Here is a 22,082-nt window from a genome sequence, read left to right as displayed (position 1 = left end):
CTAAGTTAGGTATTTATACGTAAAAATACAAATCTGTTTATATATTTAACCGAGTAATTCCTCCGTCCAAAATTTTTTTACCAAATAAGTTATTGGTATTTCTGCTGGGATATTTTTTTTTGATATTTCATATAATGTTGCAGTACGTTACATGAACAGTCGACGTCAAATATATATTTACACTTTTGCACTTTACTCCTTTGTAATAAGGCGAAAAATGTAAACATAGCTTTGACGTCGACTGAATAACTACTTCCGGTGAAGACGAAAGTTGGAACGAAGCATTTTTCCGTAAAAATATTAACGAATTAAGACTTTAGGTATTTACTTAAATACTATTATTATTATTCTTTGGATATTTATACAATACTTTTTATTAATTGATACTTTATCATATTGTAAAGTTTTTTCCGGCAGGGGAATTACTGCGGGGTCCACTACCTTTATTTACTACACTAGTACGTCTACCACCAGTTTTGACATTGACATAACGCTCACGTCTACGTAATTTACTTTCTGTACATCTCGCTTGCACTAATATGCGAGTACGAGCGAAATGCATAGAAAGTAAGTTACGTAGACGTGAGCGTATATGTCAATGTAAAACTGATGGCAAGACGTATAGGCCACGCAACGTGCGAATGACGTTAACGCGTTGTCATCAACTAAAGTGTAAATATTAAATAGATACTTGGTTATTTATGTATATGTGTTTCGGCTCTTGTAACTTATTATGAGACCCGTTAGACATAATAAAAATTGACTTAGTAAATAGGTTTATGCTTATGGGCCAGTATAATTTTCATTGCCTACTTGTTCCGTGGTCAACTAGGAACCCTTACAGTTTCGCATTGTCCGTCTGCGGCTTTGGTACCGGACACCGGACCAAATGCAATGCAGTAGCACTAACGATCACGGGTACGTTAATTGTGCTACTAAACTTCTATTTGACATAGAAAATCATAAATCAATCATGCCGACAAAGTGGTAAAATAAAATCTAGGAAGAAAGCATTTTTAGGGTACCTCCCCTAGGTACACGTAAAGTGGAGCTTCAATCTTATGCTGGTGAGGGCCCTCAACAACCACTTTTTGATAAAGTAAATATTTTCCGTTATAATCGCTCCGTAATTTAAAAATAAATAGTTAAGAAGTTACATATTTAGAAACTACTGGGTGTAAAATAGTTATTTTCACCTCAGCAGCTCGAACAAGGGTACTTTGCTTCTTAAAAACAGTGAGCAAAATGCGATTTTGCTCACTGAGTCATTTTGTCTCACTCAGTGAGCAAAATCGCATTTTGCTCACTGAGTTGACTCATTCAGTGAGCAAAATGCGATTTTGCTCACTGAGTGAGACAAAATGACATTCAAGTGACCTTTATAGTCAAATGTCATTTCAACATGCGGGGTCTAATACAAGTTCGATACTTGGGTTCTATTATCTCTGTCCCTCTAGGTATGTTCTCACCGCTTAGGGTGAAAAATTTTGTGTACTACACGAGATCAAAGTTATTTACATCTCGTGCGCTTTTGAATCCCTTACTACGCTCAAGATTCTAAATTAGATTCACTCGCTACGCTCGTGAATCTATTATAGAATCTTTCGCTTGCACGGGACTCAAAATAAGCACTCGAAGAAATATCAAACTTTGATCTCTTGTTGTACAAATAACTATTACCTGTAGATGACAGGAAAACTTATCAGAAATTTAGTCACGCTTGAGTCGGACTTGGAAAACATTGACAAAAATTGTTTGATGTACGGAACCCTTGGAACGCGAGTTCGACTCGCACTTGGCCGGTTTTATGTATACATATTGTCACTACAGAGTCGCTGTAAACTTAGCGTGGTCGGAGTACAAACTATCTTTCCCGTATAATCTATAGTTCCTAATTGATACTCAGCGTCCCAGTCAAAGAGACACTCTGTATGTGTAATAGCAAAAATATGTAGTGGTTGTCGTATAAGAGGCTCGGCAACAAATGAGTATCTGAAGAGCCGCGCTCGCCGTCGCCGTCGGGAGCCGGAATCCGATCCCGTTACCCTAACGGCAGGGAGCGCACGCCCACCATTAACTGCTTAATCGGTGTCTATCTCGGACCTTTGGGATTTTCTATCTTTAACGTAACATAATCTTATACGTAAACGACATAGAAATTATGAAATGGTGTATAAACCGTGGAGGAAAGGTGTATATTAAAGGCCAGGTTTGTACATTAATTTGCGTTAAAATAAGCCCTAAAACGACTTTTTGATGTATAGGAAATTCTGCAAAAGTATCATACTAGAGCTGCATAATAATTATGATCAAACGCAGAACCAGTAGAAATAGTCATTAGAAGCATATGTAAGTACCTATATATATAGAGTCAGACCAAGATAACTGCAGCGATTTTTATAGCACAGACAGACGTGCAAGTGTTATATAAACGTCATAATTTCATAGAAGTTTGACGTTTGAAATAACACTTCCAACGTCTGTGCTATAAATATTCCTGCTAAGTTAAGGTCCGATTTTTTATAACTTTTCACCTCAGCAGCTCAAACGAGGGATTTATCTGCCAGCTGTCAAAAGTGACATTTCTGGTCTAGAAATGTCACTGTCAAAAGTGTTAGAATCGGGTTCTTGATTATTTATGGTTTTCCATTTTTTATTTTTTTCTAAATTACTCACATTCTTTTTTCATATAGGTACTAACATTTTTTCATAGCTTAACCTTCATACACCTTATTTTTCATAAAAAGGTATATTTATGTTACAATTTACCTCCTGATTTTTTTTGGTGTCTCCCGATTTTTTTTGTCTATGTCTCCTGTTTCGTTCAGGTTGCAGTTTGCAGCACTGCGAGGGTACTTTGCTTCTTAAAAATAGTGAGCAAAATGCGATTTTGCTCACTGAGTGAGACAAAATGACATTCAAGTGACCTTTATAGTCAAATGTCATTTCAACATGCGGGGTCTAATACAAGTTCGAAATACTTGGGTTCTATTATCTCTGTCCCTTTCACACTGTTAGAAAAAAGAAACAGACGAAAAAAGTTCAAACGACATTCATCGGTATATTGACTGTTTATAATAGACCCCCGAAAAACTTCAGAACGCATCGTTCCAAACCACGTACGAGCTCCGTACGAGTATGAATCCTTAATAATTATTTAATTAAAATAAAGTTTAAGATTTGATAAAAATACTATATTTTAGGTATTTTATTATACAATTAAAATAATGAACTCAAAAAATACACAGATTATCACGCAAAATTAATTATTTTACTATTAAGAATTTCTACTATAGTAGATATAGTACGTATCCGCAATTCGGACCGTATCTTACAAAGTTTTTTTTTACAAAAAAAAAGTTGTCGGTTGAAGTGTCAGTTTATGGTCGTTATTTCCATATTATTTTACTGAAATTTATTATTACGTTTTGTTTTTGTGTTCGATTGCGCTAATTAAACTTAATTGTTTGTATATCTTAAGAAAACATGAGTGCATAGGTATTAAGTGACGAAGAAGGATTACATTTTTCAAGTTGTCTAATAGGCATGTTCTCACTGCTAAGGTGTGAAAAATTTTATATTATAGAATCTTTCGCTTGCACGGGACTCAAAATAAGCACTCGAAGAAATATCAAACTTTGATCTCTTGTTGTACAAATAACTATTAATGTGTTCTATTATGTTGCTTCTGATTTTTCCTCCCTTTTTTCTTTGTTGTACAAGAAGAGGTTAACGCTCCTTGGGTTTGTTTCCTTCGTCACTGATGAGGCTCATGGTGACAGTGATGAATGAATATTGTTTATAATCCGCCGCGCTTTCGTTTCATCGTGGTTTTACAGTTCACAATATGCGTAAATAGATTTTTTACTACAGGATTTCTAATTCCAAGTCTGTTTTGTTGTACCTACACTAATGTACAATTGTACATACGTAATAACAACACCTCATGACGTGCGATTAGCGCGCTCGTTCGTGTTGTGAAGCGCCGCCGCCGCCGCCGCCGCCGCGCCGCTCCGGCCGCGCGCGCTCTCGCCGCCGCGGCAAGGTCGTGGCCGGGAACATCTGTTACTCACCATTATATGTGACGTTCCACAGGTAAATGTACCTTATGGCGGTTGGCGCTTAAGTCGCGTAGCACCGCATTAGTATTGGAGCGTCGTTAATAACAACGTAGGCCCGACCGCCATAAGGTACCTTTACCCGTGGAAAGTCACATATTATATGTAAACATGCGGAGTGCCTTTTTCGCTTGGTCATAACAGGTATTCGCTCAATGGCAGGTACCAAGCGATTATTACAATTTTGTTACACATAAAAAAGTACCTAGTGTAGCTTAAACAACGTAAACTGTTTTTTCACCACACCAGATCGTAAAGGCTCTCTTTATTCTTCAATAACAGATGAGAAATTTGCATTTTATCCGCAAGAGTGGCAAAGTAATTAGATGGTAATTTTGAGTTGTTTACTCATTGTTGGCTGGTGGAATTGGATTTTAAGTAAAGATGTTGAATGATGAAATAGCGTCCATTTGGATTTCAATTGTAATGTTTTATAGTTAGTGTTTTGCTCGTTTTGATGTGGTAAAAAATATTATATATTAATAACTCGGTAGCAAAGTTTGTTTAACCCTTGTAGTGCGTTGAAATATTCGCTACGCTCAAGATTTTACTTTTCGAAAAACTCGTCATTGTCGTGGTTCTATTTTGTAATCTTTCGCTTGCTCCATTGCTTGACATGATACCTCAACACGAGAGTTAAACAACTTTGCCCCGCTGTAATATCTACATATAAGTATTATGTATATACGTAATAACTATCAATTTAATATTTGCTCGCATTTTAACTTTATTTCTCGAAATTGCAAAGAAAAAAAATAATATTCCAAATATCAGTAAAATTATAAGCAGTTGAAAAAATATGTAAAGAACCCATGACACTATAAATGATCATACAATGCTGAGCATAAAAATAATCAAATGCAGTTAAAATTTTGTTTTTGCGGCAGAAGACAAAATTCAACGACCTCTGGGGCTGTCGGACACGACGGCCGATGCACTTCAATGTTCCTTAAAATAACAATATTATCACACCGTGACTAGTTACCTACTGTTATAATATAACGTCTCACCTATGTGAGCCCGCGTCGACTTGTCACCCGTGCCCTAGAGGCCAATTCAAACGTACATTGTGACATCAAAATGATATGGCTCCTCTACACGATGGGCCAACCACTCGCCCGGCCACTCCAAGGGACGCATTTATGCGTTAGAGGGAGCAAGTGATATTGCTATCTCGTTCTACCGCATGGCTGCGTCCCTTGGAGTGGCCGGCGTTGGCCCATCGTGTAGAGGAGCCAATATGTAAATGACAGTCGCGCGTGCATTTCGCTTATACTTCCCCGTACAGGTATTGGCGCGAGCGAACTGACATTATCGAACGAGCGAGCGAAGCGAAGCTTACATTCAACTTGGAAGACACGAATGGCTACCTAGGGGCACGTCCCCGCATTTCGTGTTTTTAACTGAGCTATCAGAGGATAATTTGTTACGCAATAACTTACAAATCTTACAATACAGTAATTTTATACATTTAGCGTTTACGTCAAAACCGGTAGTTCTGATTGTTTGCAGACTTGTTTATGATGTTGACCCAATGAATAATCAAAGTATGCCTCGAGCGCCGAACGCAACTTTGTCAAACTAAATTTGCTACAATACTACACTAGAATTGTCTCTGTAGATCTAATAGTTTCCGAGATAAAGCCATTCAAAATGTATAATTTATTAAATTGAAATCGTAGGCTAAGTGAGTGCAGTGAGTATGCACTTTTGTTTCAGTCGATGCCGCTTGGCACGTTTGTTCCTAATGTCAAACAAAGCTGATTTAGCCCAGTAGCCACGAGATCGTACCGTGCTTACTCCCCAAAACGGGAGAGGAAAGGGTCGGATCCCTAGGTCCAATCTCTGCTATATTCCTTCCTGCTCTTAGAAACTAGGGCAAGTCATATATGATTTTCATATAATTGTATTGTTGAGGGCATTATATTTTATTCATTAAATTATGAGCAGGCTCGTTCAAGGGAATATGGAGCTACAAGAGCCTTGAAGGCCAAAAAGCTATGTATTTGTGAGGGGTCTTGCTATGGTCATCATGTTTGCAAGAAAGTGTGGTCGAGTATTATCAAAATGAAAGTGCTCGGTTTACACATTTATAATCTTGTTTCTAAATTTACCATTTTAATATATTTAACAAGATAAAAACGAAATAAAATAAACAGATAGGAAGCGTTGGTGATGGTCAAATCCTGGCTCGTACCAATGAGTTTTTCGGAACTTATGTACGGAATATCATTCGATATTTACCACTAGTTTTTCGGTGAAGAAAAACATCGTTAGGAAACCTGCATAAATCCGCGAAGAAATTCAAAGGCGTATGTGAAGTCCCCAATAACCCGCATTGGGCTAGGGCGGGGACTATACAGCCCAATCCAATCCCTCTCGCGCATGAGAGGATGCCTGTGCCCAGCAGTGGGAAGATAAAGGCTGAAATATAGGTACCTATTTGTCATTTGGCAAGAAACATTACGGCTTACCACAGATACAGTTTATTTTAATATCTATCGTAACATAATGGTGACGTAAATATATCAATTAAGGGCTCCACATGCCTTGCAAAAAATGGCACGTGGATTTGGATCCATTGCTGACTATGTAAGTAGGTGCCTCAAGTTTAATCGCTCTACATTTACAGTTTTTGGCAAACAGCGAGTTCTCAGTTTGGGGTGAACTACTGGTTTAGATATCATTTAGATGTCGCAATGTATTCAAGTTGGAATTGGTCTTCTGTCTCAAGTCGCCAGATCCTTATTCTTGACTTCCGGCATGTTACGAGAGGCGAGCGTCACACCCATTGGTATATATAATTTCAGAGTGTCTGTCAAACCAAATTCCAACAAATACGTCTTATTAGCAATTTTATGATCTTTGTCGTAGGAAATAAAAAATCTTTTAATAGAATAATATCTGTGGAACTAAAGACGATAATATAGGAGAACAACGACAGTAAATTAATCACTAATTAATGTAGGTAGAGTTAGACCAAGAAAAGTCTGCAACGATTTTAATAGCACACGAAGTGCAACTGTTATTTTAAACGTCAAACTTCTATGAAATAATTACGTATAAACAACACTTGCACTGCATATGCTATCAAAATCGTTGCAGACTTTTCTTGGTCTAACTCTACATAAGTAATTTGTGTTTTAGGTATTGTGATCCAACGTCGTAGGCATGTTGACACTATTCCGTTCTGAGATCTAGAAATTTTGTTAAAAGGGTACCATGAAATTAAGGTACAATCAAACCAAAGCACATCAGAGAATAACAAATGTTCCAAGTAAAGTTTGTCCAAGCTAAATAAGCCTCCATGAACTCTACTGCGCTACGTCACCTCGGCAAACATCTAAATTCAAATACCTAACAAAACGTTGTCAACACTAAACTCCTGCACTCGGCTATTTTAGATGAATCGTCGCGGTTCAATTTCCACACAATTTTTTATGCATATTGGCGTATTTGCAAAATATTCTGGCTATTAACAACTGGTTTTTAGTCGATCTCGTTTATTAATTTTACGAATACAAAAACACGTGCATGTTGTAAGTGCATAATGGCGTACTGCGACTAATGAAGTAATTAATCATAGTAACACAACCACAACGAACCCTACTTTCTTTTTAAGAAGCGACGAAAATATTAAGTAATGATTATTGTATAAATACTATAAATAATTAGCAATGAGTGGATCGAGTGACCTGTGAGAAGTTGGCCACGGTAGAAAGTCACCGTGCGCCCAAACGAGGCCACGTGACCGACGCGGTGGCGTGGCGGCACTAGCGCGGGCGCGGGCGTGGTGGCGCGACGCGCGTGTTCCTTCTCTACCCGGGCAGGCCTCCGTCACACGCTCAAGGCCACGCGCTATATGCCTACCGCTCGGCGTATCGTCGACGATACAACCGACAGAGGGCCGCCGAACGCCCGCCTCAGCGCTCGCACCGCATTGCACCGCGCGTTTCCCGCGCTTATGCTTCGAAATGCCGAAACCACGTAATTATTGTGCAGTAGATGGGTGAAAAAGTCAAAAAAACAAAGGAAAAGGCTTATAATAAAAATTCATCTTTCTAAAGGTCCCACCTGAAACGTTTAATAATTATATTGAAGGGTTAGAAAAAGTATTTTTAAATAATTTTGACGACGTAATAATTAATCGGCCTGGTAGCACCGTATTACAACTTTTAAAAACCGTTGATTGTCCGTTGCTTTGCTCCTGGATATTTATTAAAATTATTTACGCGATTTAGGATACATATTTTCAACTATAAAATTTTAATAACAGAGAATTCCGAGAAGTGAAAAAATTATAAATCATTATATTAAAACTAAAACATATTTGATTCGCAACATTCGTTTTATTACAATAATCATCATAGGTAGGGTAGCTACAACCCTAGCGCATTCTTACGAAGACGCGTTGGCACGTGACTCGAACGGCGGGCAACACAGTCTCGACTCTTTGTGCGCGTACTTATGGTACATTTCTTCTTGTCCTGAGCAGCAGGTATTATTATTAAGGTTTTGTAGGCTATTATAGCGTAGGTATTTTTGCTTTTGTTTGGGAATGAAGTATCTGTTACGTAGTAACTATTTATTAATCTGTGACCCGGGCTGTTTACTATGTTTATATATACTATAGGCGACGCGCGTAGTGTAATACTAAAAAAATAGTTATTTACGATACAAGTGCGGAAAAGAGGAAATTCGCACGTGTATCGTACGTTTTACAGTAAATATGGCCCTTTAAACTTTTGACATACGCACGAAAAGTGCTATTTTACGCACTAGTGCGGGAAAATAGGACCATATGTACTGTAATAGTACATTGTGTATTAAGGGCGGGAAATAAGAAATTACGAACGAGTGTCAATTTTAAGCCCGACGCGAAGCGAGGGCTTAAAATGTTCACGAGTTCGGAATTTCTTTACCGCCCGTGGCACACACAATGTTTTTCATCACACTTGTAAGGAAAAAAAGGAGAATTAATAAAAACAAACTTCTGTATAAAACACTTTTCCGCCCTAGGGCGAAAATTTCAATTTCCCGCCCGCAAGCCCTACGTGTAAATAAGTGTTTTTCATCACACTTGCTCGGAAAAGATTTTTTCCGCCCTAGGGCGAAAAATTCAATTTCCCGCCCGCAAGCCCTACGTGTAAATACATCTTTTCCGAGCAAGTGTGATGAAATAGTACATTGTGTATTAAGGGCGGGAAATAAGAAATTACGAACGAGTGTCAATTTTAAGCCCGACGCGAAGCGAGGGCTTAAAATGTTCACGAGTTCGGAATTTCTTTACCGCCCGTGGCACACACAATGTTTTTCATCACACTTGTAAGGAAAAAAAGGAGAATTAATAAAAACAAACTTCTGTATAAAACACTTTTCCGCCCTAGGGCGAAAATTTCAATTTCCCGCCCGCAAGCCCTACGTGTAAATAAGTGTTTTTCATCACACTTGCTCGGAAAAGATTTTTTCCGCCCTAGGGCGAAAAATTCAATTTCCCGCCCGCAAGCCCTACGTGTAAATACATCTTTTCCGAGCAAGTGTGATGAAAAATATCTTCGTTGTACCGTCACCTGCAATAATATGTTACACAACGAAGGCGGCAAAAATATCTGACACGATCTTATTTGTAGAGCCATAAGAGCGTGTCACATATTTTTGCGGCCTTCGAAGAGTAACATATTATTGCAGGTGACTGTACACATTTTCGTACGTTGTATAAAAATTATCCTGACAAGAGCATGACTAACGGTACCTATATGAGTAATATTAGGTAGGTATATATAGGGTAAATAAGTTATTAGGCTCACTCTAAATAAATCTTGACGTTCACGTCACTAGATATAATAAAAAGGATTAGATTCGGACCAAGCCAAGTTTGCAGTGACAGAATACCCCACACGCCGCACGATGTAAAATATCTAAAAAGATTACAAATAACACGTTTATAGTGGCAATTCCGCATTTCGAAATATGTGCGGTTAGGTTTAACGGCCTCTAATCAATAAACTTTGAGGTATTACTTAAATATGATCCACCTAGAAAATACTGCCACGCGCATTGTCGTGAATCTGACGAGCATGGTATTGAAGAGTTACTTACGTAAATCGTGACACAACGATTGCATAAGGCTCTTACACGTAAAAAACATTCGTGGTTACTAAGCGTTCAGGCTTTTTGTACAAACTAGAATCTAGATTTACTATGCATAGGTATACCTACCTATACCTAGTGTGCTTACTAGGTAGGTATACGTACATATTAAGTACCGGATACACTGAGCAATGCGTGAAATGTTTTTTTACCGGATCGTAAGAAAACTCTCCATGCATTCGTGTCTGTATTTTCAAGCACAGTAATTAGTGACCGAGAAGAAAGCGGTTTAAATGTTACTGAAATTGCTAATTAAACGTCTCGAATTACACCTCATACATCCAATATTATTATACTATTTAAGTGACCGTTCGATTACTTCGATTGGCCAATCTACTACCAAATCATCTTGCTTGTGTATCAAATGTTAAAAACATTGGCCACTCCCTTAATGGAACTTTCTTGCGTAAGTGTTGTAGTTAGGTAAGTTTTATTGTAAAGTCCATACCATACCTATGGTAGTATGGAACAACTCTTGAGAGTGGAGCAGTTATGTTTGCGCCGCGGTGACGCATTTCACGTACATAATCCACGGGCCGCCATTATTTACCATTACTTCACAATAAATCGTGAATTTACTCCATAATGTACGGAATCAGCGGCGGTTCTGAACAACAGGCAAGTTAGAGATCGTGACGGATATCGCTAATTTATAGGAATTACAAAGTTGTTAACTGGTACTTCTTTATGGCATCTCAGATCACGTCACGTGTATCCAGGTTATTTGTTTTCTACTATTATTACGAAGCCAAGTAAATACACTCTTGCTCACAGCGTGCATTTATACTGTAACGAAATGTCTATAATGTGTTCCTTAATGTAAGCACCCCAATTCATTAGCTGATTATTCATAATGTGGTATCGCGTTGTACGTTCACCATGAAACCTCCGAATTGTGATCCGTGTTATTATTCTTACCGTGTAAATTAACTGTTTGACCTTTTAACTCATTGAAGTGTCCTTGTGGAATTCGCGGTTAATTAGTCGCAAGTGCTTGCAACCAGAGCACTGGGGTCAAGTGATTCATCCGCGCTTACAGGAACAGTATAAGTAGTCGCAGACGGTCCCCTGCGGTCTCAAACGTCGCGCGTTGGGCACGCGCAGGAGCACCCTGAGAGACACCGCCCTCTCAACTCTACTTAATACCCAATATATGACAAACTAATCATCGCCTATCATATTGTTATGCATGTATGCTTTAATAATATTTATCGATAACGATAACTTTATCCCAACCAGAGATATGTAGGTATGTATAACTCCGTATAACATCAAATTAAATAAAGTCTAAGGAAAAAACGTGCCTCCGAATATCAAGAAAAATGTATGCTAGAAAAGATGGCGCCATACCTGATACTCGTGTAGATGGCTACACCGTTTCATATTTAACAATTTTAACACATATCAGTGAAAGAACAAAGATCAAAGTCAAATGGCAAAGTTGTTCTAATAGTTTTAATCCATCGTCGAAAGATGGCAGTAAATTTATGTGACTACAAAATAAATAGGCGTCTATATTTACTAAATTTACGCGTCTATATTTACTAAATTCTCTTTGATCCATACTAATCGTGACAGGTGCGTCCACAAAGTTTGCAAAGCAAATATATGTACATATTATATTTTATACATATTATGTCGCTTTTGACAACTCAGTTTCAAACTTAGGTAAATGAATAAAGCAATGTTTTTTTTTGTACTGTACTATGCAATAAAAGTATGAGAAATTTAAAATATACACCTGTGCACTGTGTCGTGTGTACAGTAAAGGATAGGTTTATACTGTACTTTGAAAATAAAATAAACAAGAGTATGACAACTTTATTAAGTTGGCCAAAGGCAGCTGTTTAATGAATCTATTGTTCCCGTAATGCGGTGTAATGTCATTGTTCAATATGTGATTAGGAACCCGATATCAGTTGGATATGATTGTTAGTTTTATACTAAGTAATTGACGTATTTAGCTTTCCGCGTTCTTTCTTCTTGAAAATTATATTTGCCTAACCTAGCTAGCATTAGGAGTGGGCGCTGGATCTCGTTCGGATCGCCACGCGTAAAAATAAAACCATGAGGCACTTTATTAGTATTCGCAGGTACAAAGTCATAATTACCTACATGCTACAAGTTGTGCGAGTATCGCAATATAGAGCTACTTCTTTTAATCCATGCACATCCTGTTGCAAACAGTAATTCGCTAAGGACGCACGCGAGGTGAGGATGTTGGTATTCAACGCCGCGTATCTACCTATATTGCTTAGGCTACGGTCTGCTTAAAATAGCCTATTTAATTGCTACAATCCAGCTCCTTGCTTTAAATACGGGTCGACTGGTTTTTATTAAATATGTTTATCTACATCAATATCATAACCTCCCAATAATATAATCAGAAACGATAAGCTAACGGCCTATATTAACCAACCTGTATCTGTGGTTGCATCGTAATTTTAACTTTATGTTATTAGTTATTATTAATTATTATTTACGCTATTAATTGATAATTAGCGTTCGCGTTGTTTAGGTGCTACTGTATTAATTGTTTTGATTTTTTTTTGGTAAACCTCGAAATTTGCAAACCATCGTGTTCGTCGCGATTTGCAGCTCGAATGTTCTATAAGGATGATGCTAGGTATATACATATATATATAAAGATGATGCTAGGTATATATTATATTATATAGCGTGGCCGCGATTTGCTAAAGGTATTTGTTGTTTTTGTGTAGTCCTTGATCCGTGCTGACTACGGTGTCGGGGCGCCGGGGAGCCGCCGCTTGCAGCTTTCACTCTCATCGCACACTACTAAGATTTATTTCCCTGTACTGACAGTTCAATGACTCATTGCACGAGATAAGTGAGCGTTTGTGGTATCTAGAAATTATTTAATAGAAGCTGATCGCAACGGTATTATTTAAGAACGGAGTGTACTCGCTAAATAACCTTATTATAATCCACAGATTTGATTTTTCCTTATTTAAATGCATAACTCGTACATACTATGTTTCTGTTAAATTTGATTGCAGGTTAAATTTTTAGTGTAATGGTGATTTAGATATACCCAAAGCTACTACTTAAATGCTATTGCTAAGTTTAAAATGCATACATGTTCATATATAGACTTGTAGATGGTTGCAGTTACCGCTTAAAGCCTTCTAAGGAAAAGTAAACCATATCATCGATGTAATTATATTTAAAAGTGCACACACGCTGCAGCAGGACATGTGGAGCATAAGGCTGCTGTTACACAACCGGCCGAGTTGCGATGGCCAGGCCGGTGTGTTGCGGGCATTACACGCCAGTGAGGTAATCCGTCGATTACACAATATCATGTGCACACGGAAATAAAGACACCGCCGCAGTTACCGTACGACAACTTAGATTTAACAACGCCAATAATAAATATCTCACACTAAAACAGAGATTAAGCTAAGACACAATGTTGCGTTATTTCTTTAAACTAAAATGGCGGAGCAAGGGCTCGTCAAATACATATTTTATATTATTATTCATTCTTATCCCGCGATAAAACTCAAAAAAAAAAAAGTAGTAACTAATATTATCAATCGCTTCATAAATCATCAGGATATGTTTATTTTTTCTAAATTAAGGAAACCAACGTCCGATTCTTTCATTTATCGGAATCAGTACGGTGGAAACAACTTAATTATAAATGTTGGTTTATAACCGTTGTGGTAATTTGCATGTGTCGGTCAGTTCCGTTGTTGCGAAGGGTGTTTTTTTTAACCGGATACCTATATGATATTACGAATAATATTATATTATAATTAAATATTAGAGACATATTTACCATTTGTTAATGAAAGCTAATCACTTCTACAAACAGTATTCACACCATGTAAAAAAAAAGAATACTATGAAATTAATTATATGTACATTATTTATTTATTCATGTATTATCTGTGTTCCCGTGTACATTTATTCGGAGGTTGTGCAATAAAGCAAGCAAGGATTTGTATTGTATTATGGAATTATAAAGTAATTATAACTTACATTAATGATGCCGTTACGTTAAGGAAATATTGGTTAATAGGAAAATAGATAAATAGTAGGTGGATGTTGACGTATATATAGGTACTTAAAAGTTATAGGTACTTATAGGTGTACAAATTACAGCGAAATTGAGTGTTTAGTTCAGTTAATTAAAATGACTTTTTACACTGACCAATGCCGTAGATTGATGAAGAGACTAGCGCGATGTGACACCTAGGATCCACCTAATAATTTTTTAGCTTTAGTCCATTATCTACCTACTTATTTTTTTTCATATTCATAGTACCTACATACAATCATAAAAACGAAACTTGCAATGCTGCTGCGCATTACCACGTTGAATGGCGATGGCTAACGTTTGCACCATACCGCAAAAACGGATATCAACATTTCTTTATCTGCCTCTCTATCGCTCTTGCATATTCGAGCAGATAGAGGAATTTCATTTTTCGCATTAGAGCCTCAGGTAGGTACGAACATGCGCGGGCATTGGAGGTCCTCTCCCTAATTCTGTGCCACACTATTATTTTACTTTACTTATTTTATTAATTACAATTACTATCTATTTATGTTGATTTGTGTTTTACTTTTTGGTATCAAATAACATTTTTAACATTTTTGTCGCTCCATATACCTACGCTTGTTTTATTGGTACCTAGGTAAAATGTTTATTAAGTTAGTTAGTAAATGTATCCGTAAACTCATAAGGAAAATAAAATATAGTTGTTTTGAAGTTATTAGTTACAGAAAATAACGTTTATTACTCCAACATAAAGCGAAACGGAAAACGTATGTGTGTTATTATACATAATACATATAAACTAAAACCCAATCAGTGTTAAAAATCTGCTCAATGTTGAAAGAAAATTGTATAGTTGTGTGTATAAGGAAGCTGTTGCGGGCTCAGCCGGGAGAGATCAATCGAATGCTTAGTCTGTATGAATGAACACGCTCCAACACCGAAACCAATTCTACCCAACGATGTTGATTATTAACTAGGGACCCGCCTCGGCTTCGCACGGGTTAACAAATTATACACCTAAAGCTTCCTCAAGAATCACTCTATTGATAGGTCAAAACCGCATGAAAATCCATTCAACAAACATACAAACACACAAACAGACAGGCGAGGCGGGGGACTTTGTTTTATAAGGTGTAGTGATACATGTTCTATGTAAATGCGAAGGTTTATAAAAATAGAAGACGTGTTACCGCATTACTGCTGCGATGAGAACGTTCAATTCGCCATACATTTATTAAGGAAATTTACAGTAATAGTTCCCGCGTCGCAGTAGTAGGTACTGCCGCAACAATCATGTAGCCACAGTTGCCACCCGAATGTCTCCTTTGAAGTTATATTCGGTTGTATTGGGGACTGCAGCATCGCCACTGCATGTCGCAACGTTACTGCTGCAGCGTTGACACGGGCGTCGCCACTGTCAGTTTCCTTGATAAATTGCGTTGCTGTTGTTGCCGCATTGCCGTCGCGATTATTTTGTTTCGAGAGTTGCTGTTGAAAGACTTCCTTCTCGATTATCATCCGTAATCCATACTAATATTATAAAGGAAGTCTGTCTGTCTGTCTGTTACCTCTTCACTCTTAAACCGCTGAACCGATTTGGATGAAATTTGGTATAGAGATTGTTTGAGTCCCGAGGAAGGACATAGGATAGTTTTTATCCCAGAAATAATCCTTAAAGGGGTGGAATTTTGTATGGGGACTTAACAACAACTGCACAACAAACTTTATCAATAGGAACTATCCCGCCCGCGCGGTGTAGCACCGGCGCTGGTGCACGATCTAGTTGAAATTTGGTATAGAGATAGTTTGAGGACCGGGGAAGGACAAAGGGTAGTTTTCTTTCAAGAAATCACCCTTTATGGGGGGGAAAAGGGGGCTTGAAGTTTGTATGGGGAATCAACAAAACGCAGATTGAATAAAATAATAGCTACCTACCTAAATTAATAATTCCACGCTGACGAAGTCGCGGGAAAAATCTAGATAGAAGATAATATAGAGGCGTGGTGTAAAGTTGTTGTCGGCTGAGGGTACCTACATTGAAACTCGTATTAAAATCTAGCATGATAAATTTCTCGAGTTAAAATTATTAAAACGCTCTGATTACAATATCTACGTACAATTTACAAACTCCCAGTGCCAGCATTCCTAAAATAAATATCACACTCAAATAACTTGTACCTACTTAAAAAAATTGCCAGAATACTTCTTTTCGGTAGGTGAATCTAAAGCGTGAATATTGATTGTAATTCAGTATTTTCTTTTATTTCAGGAGAAAGCTGTATCGAGAAACCTTTGGCAACCTTGTGGCGGAACTACCAGCAATCTTCAAAGCCTGACGTGGTTATGAAATTGTCCGTTTCTAATTCCGGCCTGAAAGGCGCCACCAAAGAGCACGGCCTCACTGAATACTGGTCCCACCGAATCACATACTGTGCCAGTCCTCCTCATTATCCTAAACTCTTTTGCTGGGTATATCGTCACGAGGGGAAAAAACTGAAACATGAACTACGCTGTCATGCCGTTCTCTGCGCCAAAGAAATTGTCTCAAAGAAGATCACGGAAGAACTACAAATTAAAGTAAAACAAGCACTTCTTGAATTCAAAAAAGATCGGATATCAAAACAGAACGCCAGATTAAGTCTTGCTAATAGTGTATATGATAATCCAAGCATGCCACGAAGAAAAATTCTTCTGAGCGTCGGTGCAATGAACTATCGTCCACCTTTAGAGCGATCAAAATCCGCTCCAAAGCTTGGTGCTATTGAAGAACTATGTTCGGAGGAGGATGAAGAGGAAGCGGAAATGAATGCCAAGCAAAATATTTGTAATGCTTGGGCAAGGAATTCCTTATCGGAGGATTCTGCCACGGGTTACTGTTCTTCACCAATGTTACAACGCCTTAAGTCCCCACGCAAACTGTCGTGCCCGATGGTAATGCACAGAATACGCTCGCATTCAGATAGTGGCCCTGTCTCGGATCAACTGATTGACCTCCTTGTGCAGGAAAGTCAAAAAAACATGGACGATAATTTAAGCGATAACGAAGCTAGTCAAGATGAAGCCAAGAAACAGGAACAAAGAACGCATACATTAGAATCGATTTCCGAATCAAGCGAATTGCCTAATAATCCGACTTGCATGGGCCAGAACAGAAATTTACAATTATTATCTCAAAGTAACTTCCTCGTCACAGATAGCGACGACGGATCAGTTTCTTCGGGCTGCGAGACGGCCAGCACGGTGAACTCTGACGCCGAGCCGACCTCGTTGCCATCGCATTACGTTCAAGATGAGGTTAAAGAAGCTTCAGAAAGCGTACAGAATATTGCTGCCTCGGACAGGATACAAAACTTTGAATGCATCGGGAGTGAGGGCGGCTGCTCTAGTGCAGTTGATGCTCAAAATGAAGTAAATCTTGTGCCGATTGGAGAAAAGAGTTCGTTCCGGCGCAGATCGACATATCCACCTTTACGCATAAATGCCGTGTTTAATGAGTACGAAGGGAAGTTTGAGTCGCTTATTAACAATGGCACTGACATGGACAGTTTCAATTCTAGCTCGGACACGGACGTTTTCAAAAACTCAGGGGACAACGACAGTGCCTGCTCTGATGAGTCTGGATACTCGGAATTACTCGAAAATGGCAAAGATAGTATCATCGGTAGTACTATTATGGTTTAATATAAATAGTGAAATGAATTTATGTTTCTCGGTGACTGTATAAATAAAACTCATATTTAAAATGAATAGCTCCAAATGCACCGTACGTATAATGTAGACAAAGGTTACTAATAGTTAATTCTTAAGCGATTTAGTATGGGCGCATAGAAAATTGTACATGTTAATAATGTATGCTGATAGTAGAATCTACTAGAACCAGTTAATGTTTTTTATGTATATATTGTAGCTGTAACTCCCAATTCTCAATTATGACTAAAGAACACGAAAAATTGTGTTTGGTTGCATAACATACTCGTATTAGCCAGTTTGTTGCGGATGCCCAGTAGTCGGTTCCAGATCTTAAGTTTTGTAGCTAATTAGTGTCATCAGATCATAGAGCTCTTAATTATTTACACGGCATTGGGTGTTGATTATAAGTAGCGGGTAGTATGGACACATCAAATTAGCGGATTTATTCATATTATATTATAACAGTAACATTGAGATTGTACTTAGACATTCCATAACGAATAAAACCGTAATATTGGGTCATTCATTATTGTTCATCGTATTATTGTACGAAACCTAAAGAAAATAAATATGTGAATAGAGACGTGAATCTTATTAAATAACCTGCAAAAATACCAAATAAATAATGTACTGCTTATAAATATCAGGTTATTGGCCAGGACATGCCAATATTAAAAAAAGCCTTTGAATTAATGCTGATTTTATTGAAAATCCGGGATTAGTCTCAGAGATGGCAATACGAGGAAACTTTTCGATTCCCTTTTAACCCATAAATGCAATATTTTGTTACTAAGTATGTTACACATATTTCTTCTATTATAATCCTCATTCAACAACAATGTATAAAATAGCCGTGGGCTACGATGTTAAATATATTAAATTATTTTGATACCTAACCTAACAAAGGTATCAACAATTTAATAGCTTTGATGATGAGGAGATGGCGAAACTACACTCATGGACAAATTAAGGAACGCGGAGGAATTTTTTTTGATGCCTCTAAATTAAATTTGTCCATGAGTATACAGGTGGAACATTTCTACAGACTGAGCTGAAAGGATAGTGTCATTTTATTGATCTACAATCGAGTTATTATAATCGTAAAGCTGGATTTAAAAGTAAAACAAAATCATTAAAATGAAATATTTCTATATCAGTGACAACCCTACCAAGTTATTTACATTTTAAATTGATACATGTCATGTCATTCAATAGGATCTACTTGCTAGGGTTGAAACATACAGATTTTCGCACTAATGTTTAAAAAAGTGTATATCAAAAACGGTTAGAAATACTAGTTAGAAGTACGTAGCCTGAACAATTCCCAGTTTTCGTAAAAAGTAAGTTTAAAAGTCCTTCGTTCTGTTCCACCCGATATAAAGGTGACATTCGTATGGCAGCTGCATTACTGCTGCCGCATTACTGACGCGGCGTAGACGCGGGCGCTGTCCCTGTCAATGGCCATAAATGTCATGGAATTGAACGAAAGGGTAGCATTCCATTTCTGACCGCAGCTGCACTACTAGTACGAACGCGTCGGTGTTATTGACAATTGCCATAATCGAACGAGCGAGCGAAGCGAAGCGAAGTTCTTACATTCGACTTGGATCACGCGGCTGGCTAGCGGCACGTCCCGGCATTTCGATGTTTTTAAGCTGAACTGTCAGAAGATAGTTTGATACTCAAGAACTTAAGTAAATTTGTTCTAATTTAAATGAAATTGGGTAAACGTGTAGTTGAGGGCATTATATTTTAGTCATTAAATTATGAGCAGGCTCGATTAAGGGATTATTGAGGTAGAAGAGCTTAGAAGGCCAAACAGCTGTTTGTGAGGGGCCCAGCTATTCTGGTCATTTTATTTGCAAAAAACATGGTCGAATTTAGTATCAAATGAAAGTGCTCGGTTTGCACTTTTATAATATCGTTTTTAAATTTACCTATTTGAAATAATTAGCAAGATAAAAATAAAATAATATAAACATAATATAGGTATTTGACATTTGACAGGAAATATTTCGGCTTAGCACAGATACAGTTTATTTTAATCTCTATGATTTCTATGATGAGTTGATGACTTAAATCTAGGGGAGGGACAGTCGTATATAAAGCACTTTATTCGAAAAAATATAGACATATATATTACTTAACGCTAAACTTTTTTTTTTAATATGGCTTCACTTTATTTCATCAGAACGTCTTAAAAGTCTTGTATCTAAGGCATGGATCCAACAAAAAAAACATCTGTTAGAACAGATTATTTATCGCCATCGTTGCCATGGAGGAATTTGTCACAAAAAAACCACTTTGTCAAATAAAACTCAAAATATTATAGCACCCGATTGATTGTCTGTACTACGACATAATTCAGATAAATAAAAATACTTTCAGTTTTACATTGTTAAAAGAAACAAAGTTTTCATACGCCATCACAGTTGCTGAGAACTTTATTACCAAAAAATTTGAAATATTATGGCGGGTAGATTCACAACCTGCTGCGTGTAATTGTGTTTCGTGGTCAATTGTGTATTATTCCAGCCGTGTATGATAGGTAATTTATTTACATCAACAGTCAATTTAAAAGTATCTAATCTGTTTTCGTGTATTAATAAATATCCTGAAGCCTTTCTTCAAAGTTTTTTCGTTCGCAACATACTTAGACGCTATTTATGCCTCCCCCCCCTGATATTGACGTTGATATTTCTGGTAAAGAATTACAGATGGCACTTCAAAATGGATGCAAAAAAGTTCCACAAGAGGGCTCTCTTTGTCCTATATATTATACTATTATACATACTGCTCTTTGCATAAATCTATCAGTCAAGGGCTCCACAGACCTTGCAATAAATCCAGGCGATTTTTGATCCATTGCCGCCTTATTGCCGCCTATAGCCGCGACATGAAATAGTAGAAATTGAATAAAATGGAACTCAAAAATGTCCATACTAAATTGTTGCCATGTGTAAGCATTTTACGTCAAAAATGTGACAGTTACGTAGAAAGTGGTGCCCTCATTTATTTTCTACTATTTTATGTCGCACTATACGATACCTAAGTAGGTGCAACAAAGTCAATCGCTCTATAATTATTTTTGGTTAACTGCGAGTTCTCAGTTCGGGGCGAACTACTAGTAATTGTTTAAGTTTAGGTTCTATGTCAAGTTTAGTATCATTTTCAAGTAAATCAAAGATGTAGACATAGATTTCATCTAAATCGGTTTAGCCGTTATTGATTCCCCATACACCTTAATTTTACACCTTCCTTTTCACTTCCTTCCTATACGGAACGATTGACACCGAGGCTACGACTGTACAGAAGAATGTTTTGGAATCAGTTGTCATAGCTACGACCTGATTCGGGTAGTATTAGCCTCAGGGCAGCACCCTTAGTAGCACCCTTAATCTCACGTTATTGACCGCCTCTACCTACAACATAATCGATAAATTGTTGGCGCAGAAAGCATAATTTGTAATTTTTACACATTCTAATGTCAATATGTCGACAAAAAACTTTACCTACTAATTGAAAGATATAATTATATTGATAATTGGAGATAAATTCAAACAATTACATTTACTACGGTTGTCTATAAATAAATACTCGCATTCACTTTGTATTTTACAAGTTAGACACTTTCCGTAACTCAAATATTCATTAATTAATATAACTTGCTAAAAGACGTAAACAGGAATATGAAACTAAAACTAACTACAATTAAAATAACTAAAACTAAAAATTAAAAATACCTATCAAAATTTGGTGCCCTCGGGTTATTTGAGTTAGACACTCGTTATCTGTTGTGAGAGTTGCGAGGTAGCACTGAATACAACTTTTCCAATCTATACGATGTTTTGTTTACGTCGTTCTTGAAAGATTGGATTTATTATTCTCCAAAATTCGCCTAGGTACCTACATACCTAACCGACCTATCTACTTGTACCACAGTTGTAAGGCCGCAAAAATATGTGACGCTCTCTTATGGCTCTACAATAAGATCGTGTCAGATATTTTTGCGGCCTTCGTTGTGTAAGATATTATTGCAGGTGACTGTACAGTGCTAAGTTTGCAAAATTTGTCGTCATATTTTCTAGCAATTTGTA

The 22,082-nt window shown here is 37.4% G+C and overlaps 1 protein-coding gene and 1 long non-coding RNA gene across 2 annotated transcripts in view; one reads left to right on the top strand and one right to left on the bottom strand.

The window, feature by feature from the left end:
• Positions 1–18,566, top strand: part of LOC134804763 (uncharacterized) — a 29,598-nt gene extending 11,032 nt beyond the window's left edge. The window contains exon 2 of the mRNA XM_063777981.1: positions 16,565–18,566. Coding sequence (XP_063634051.1) covers positions 16,565–17,976 — 1,412 coding nt within the window. The 3' untranslated portion in view covers positions 17,977–18,566. The remainder of the gene's footprint in view (positions 1–16,564) is intronic.
• Positions 1–22,082, bottom strand: part of LOC134804924 (uncharacterized) — a 421,906-nt gene that overhangs the window by 21,901 nt on the left and 377,923 nt on the right. The gene's annotated exons all lie outside the window — the stretch shown is intronic.

The sequence above is a fragment of the Cydia splendana genome, chromosome Z (genome assembly GCF_910591565.1).
Source record: "Cydia splendana chromosome Z, ilCydSple1.2, whole genome shotgun sequence".
NCBI lineage: Eukaryota > Metazoa > Arthropoda > Insecta > Lepidoptera > Tortricidae > Cydia > Cydia splendana.
The sequence above is the reverse complement of the archived record's forward strand: the minus strand, read 5'-3'. Positions and strand labels throughout refer to the sequence as shown.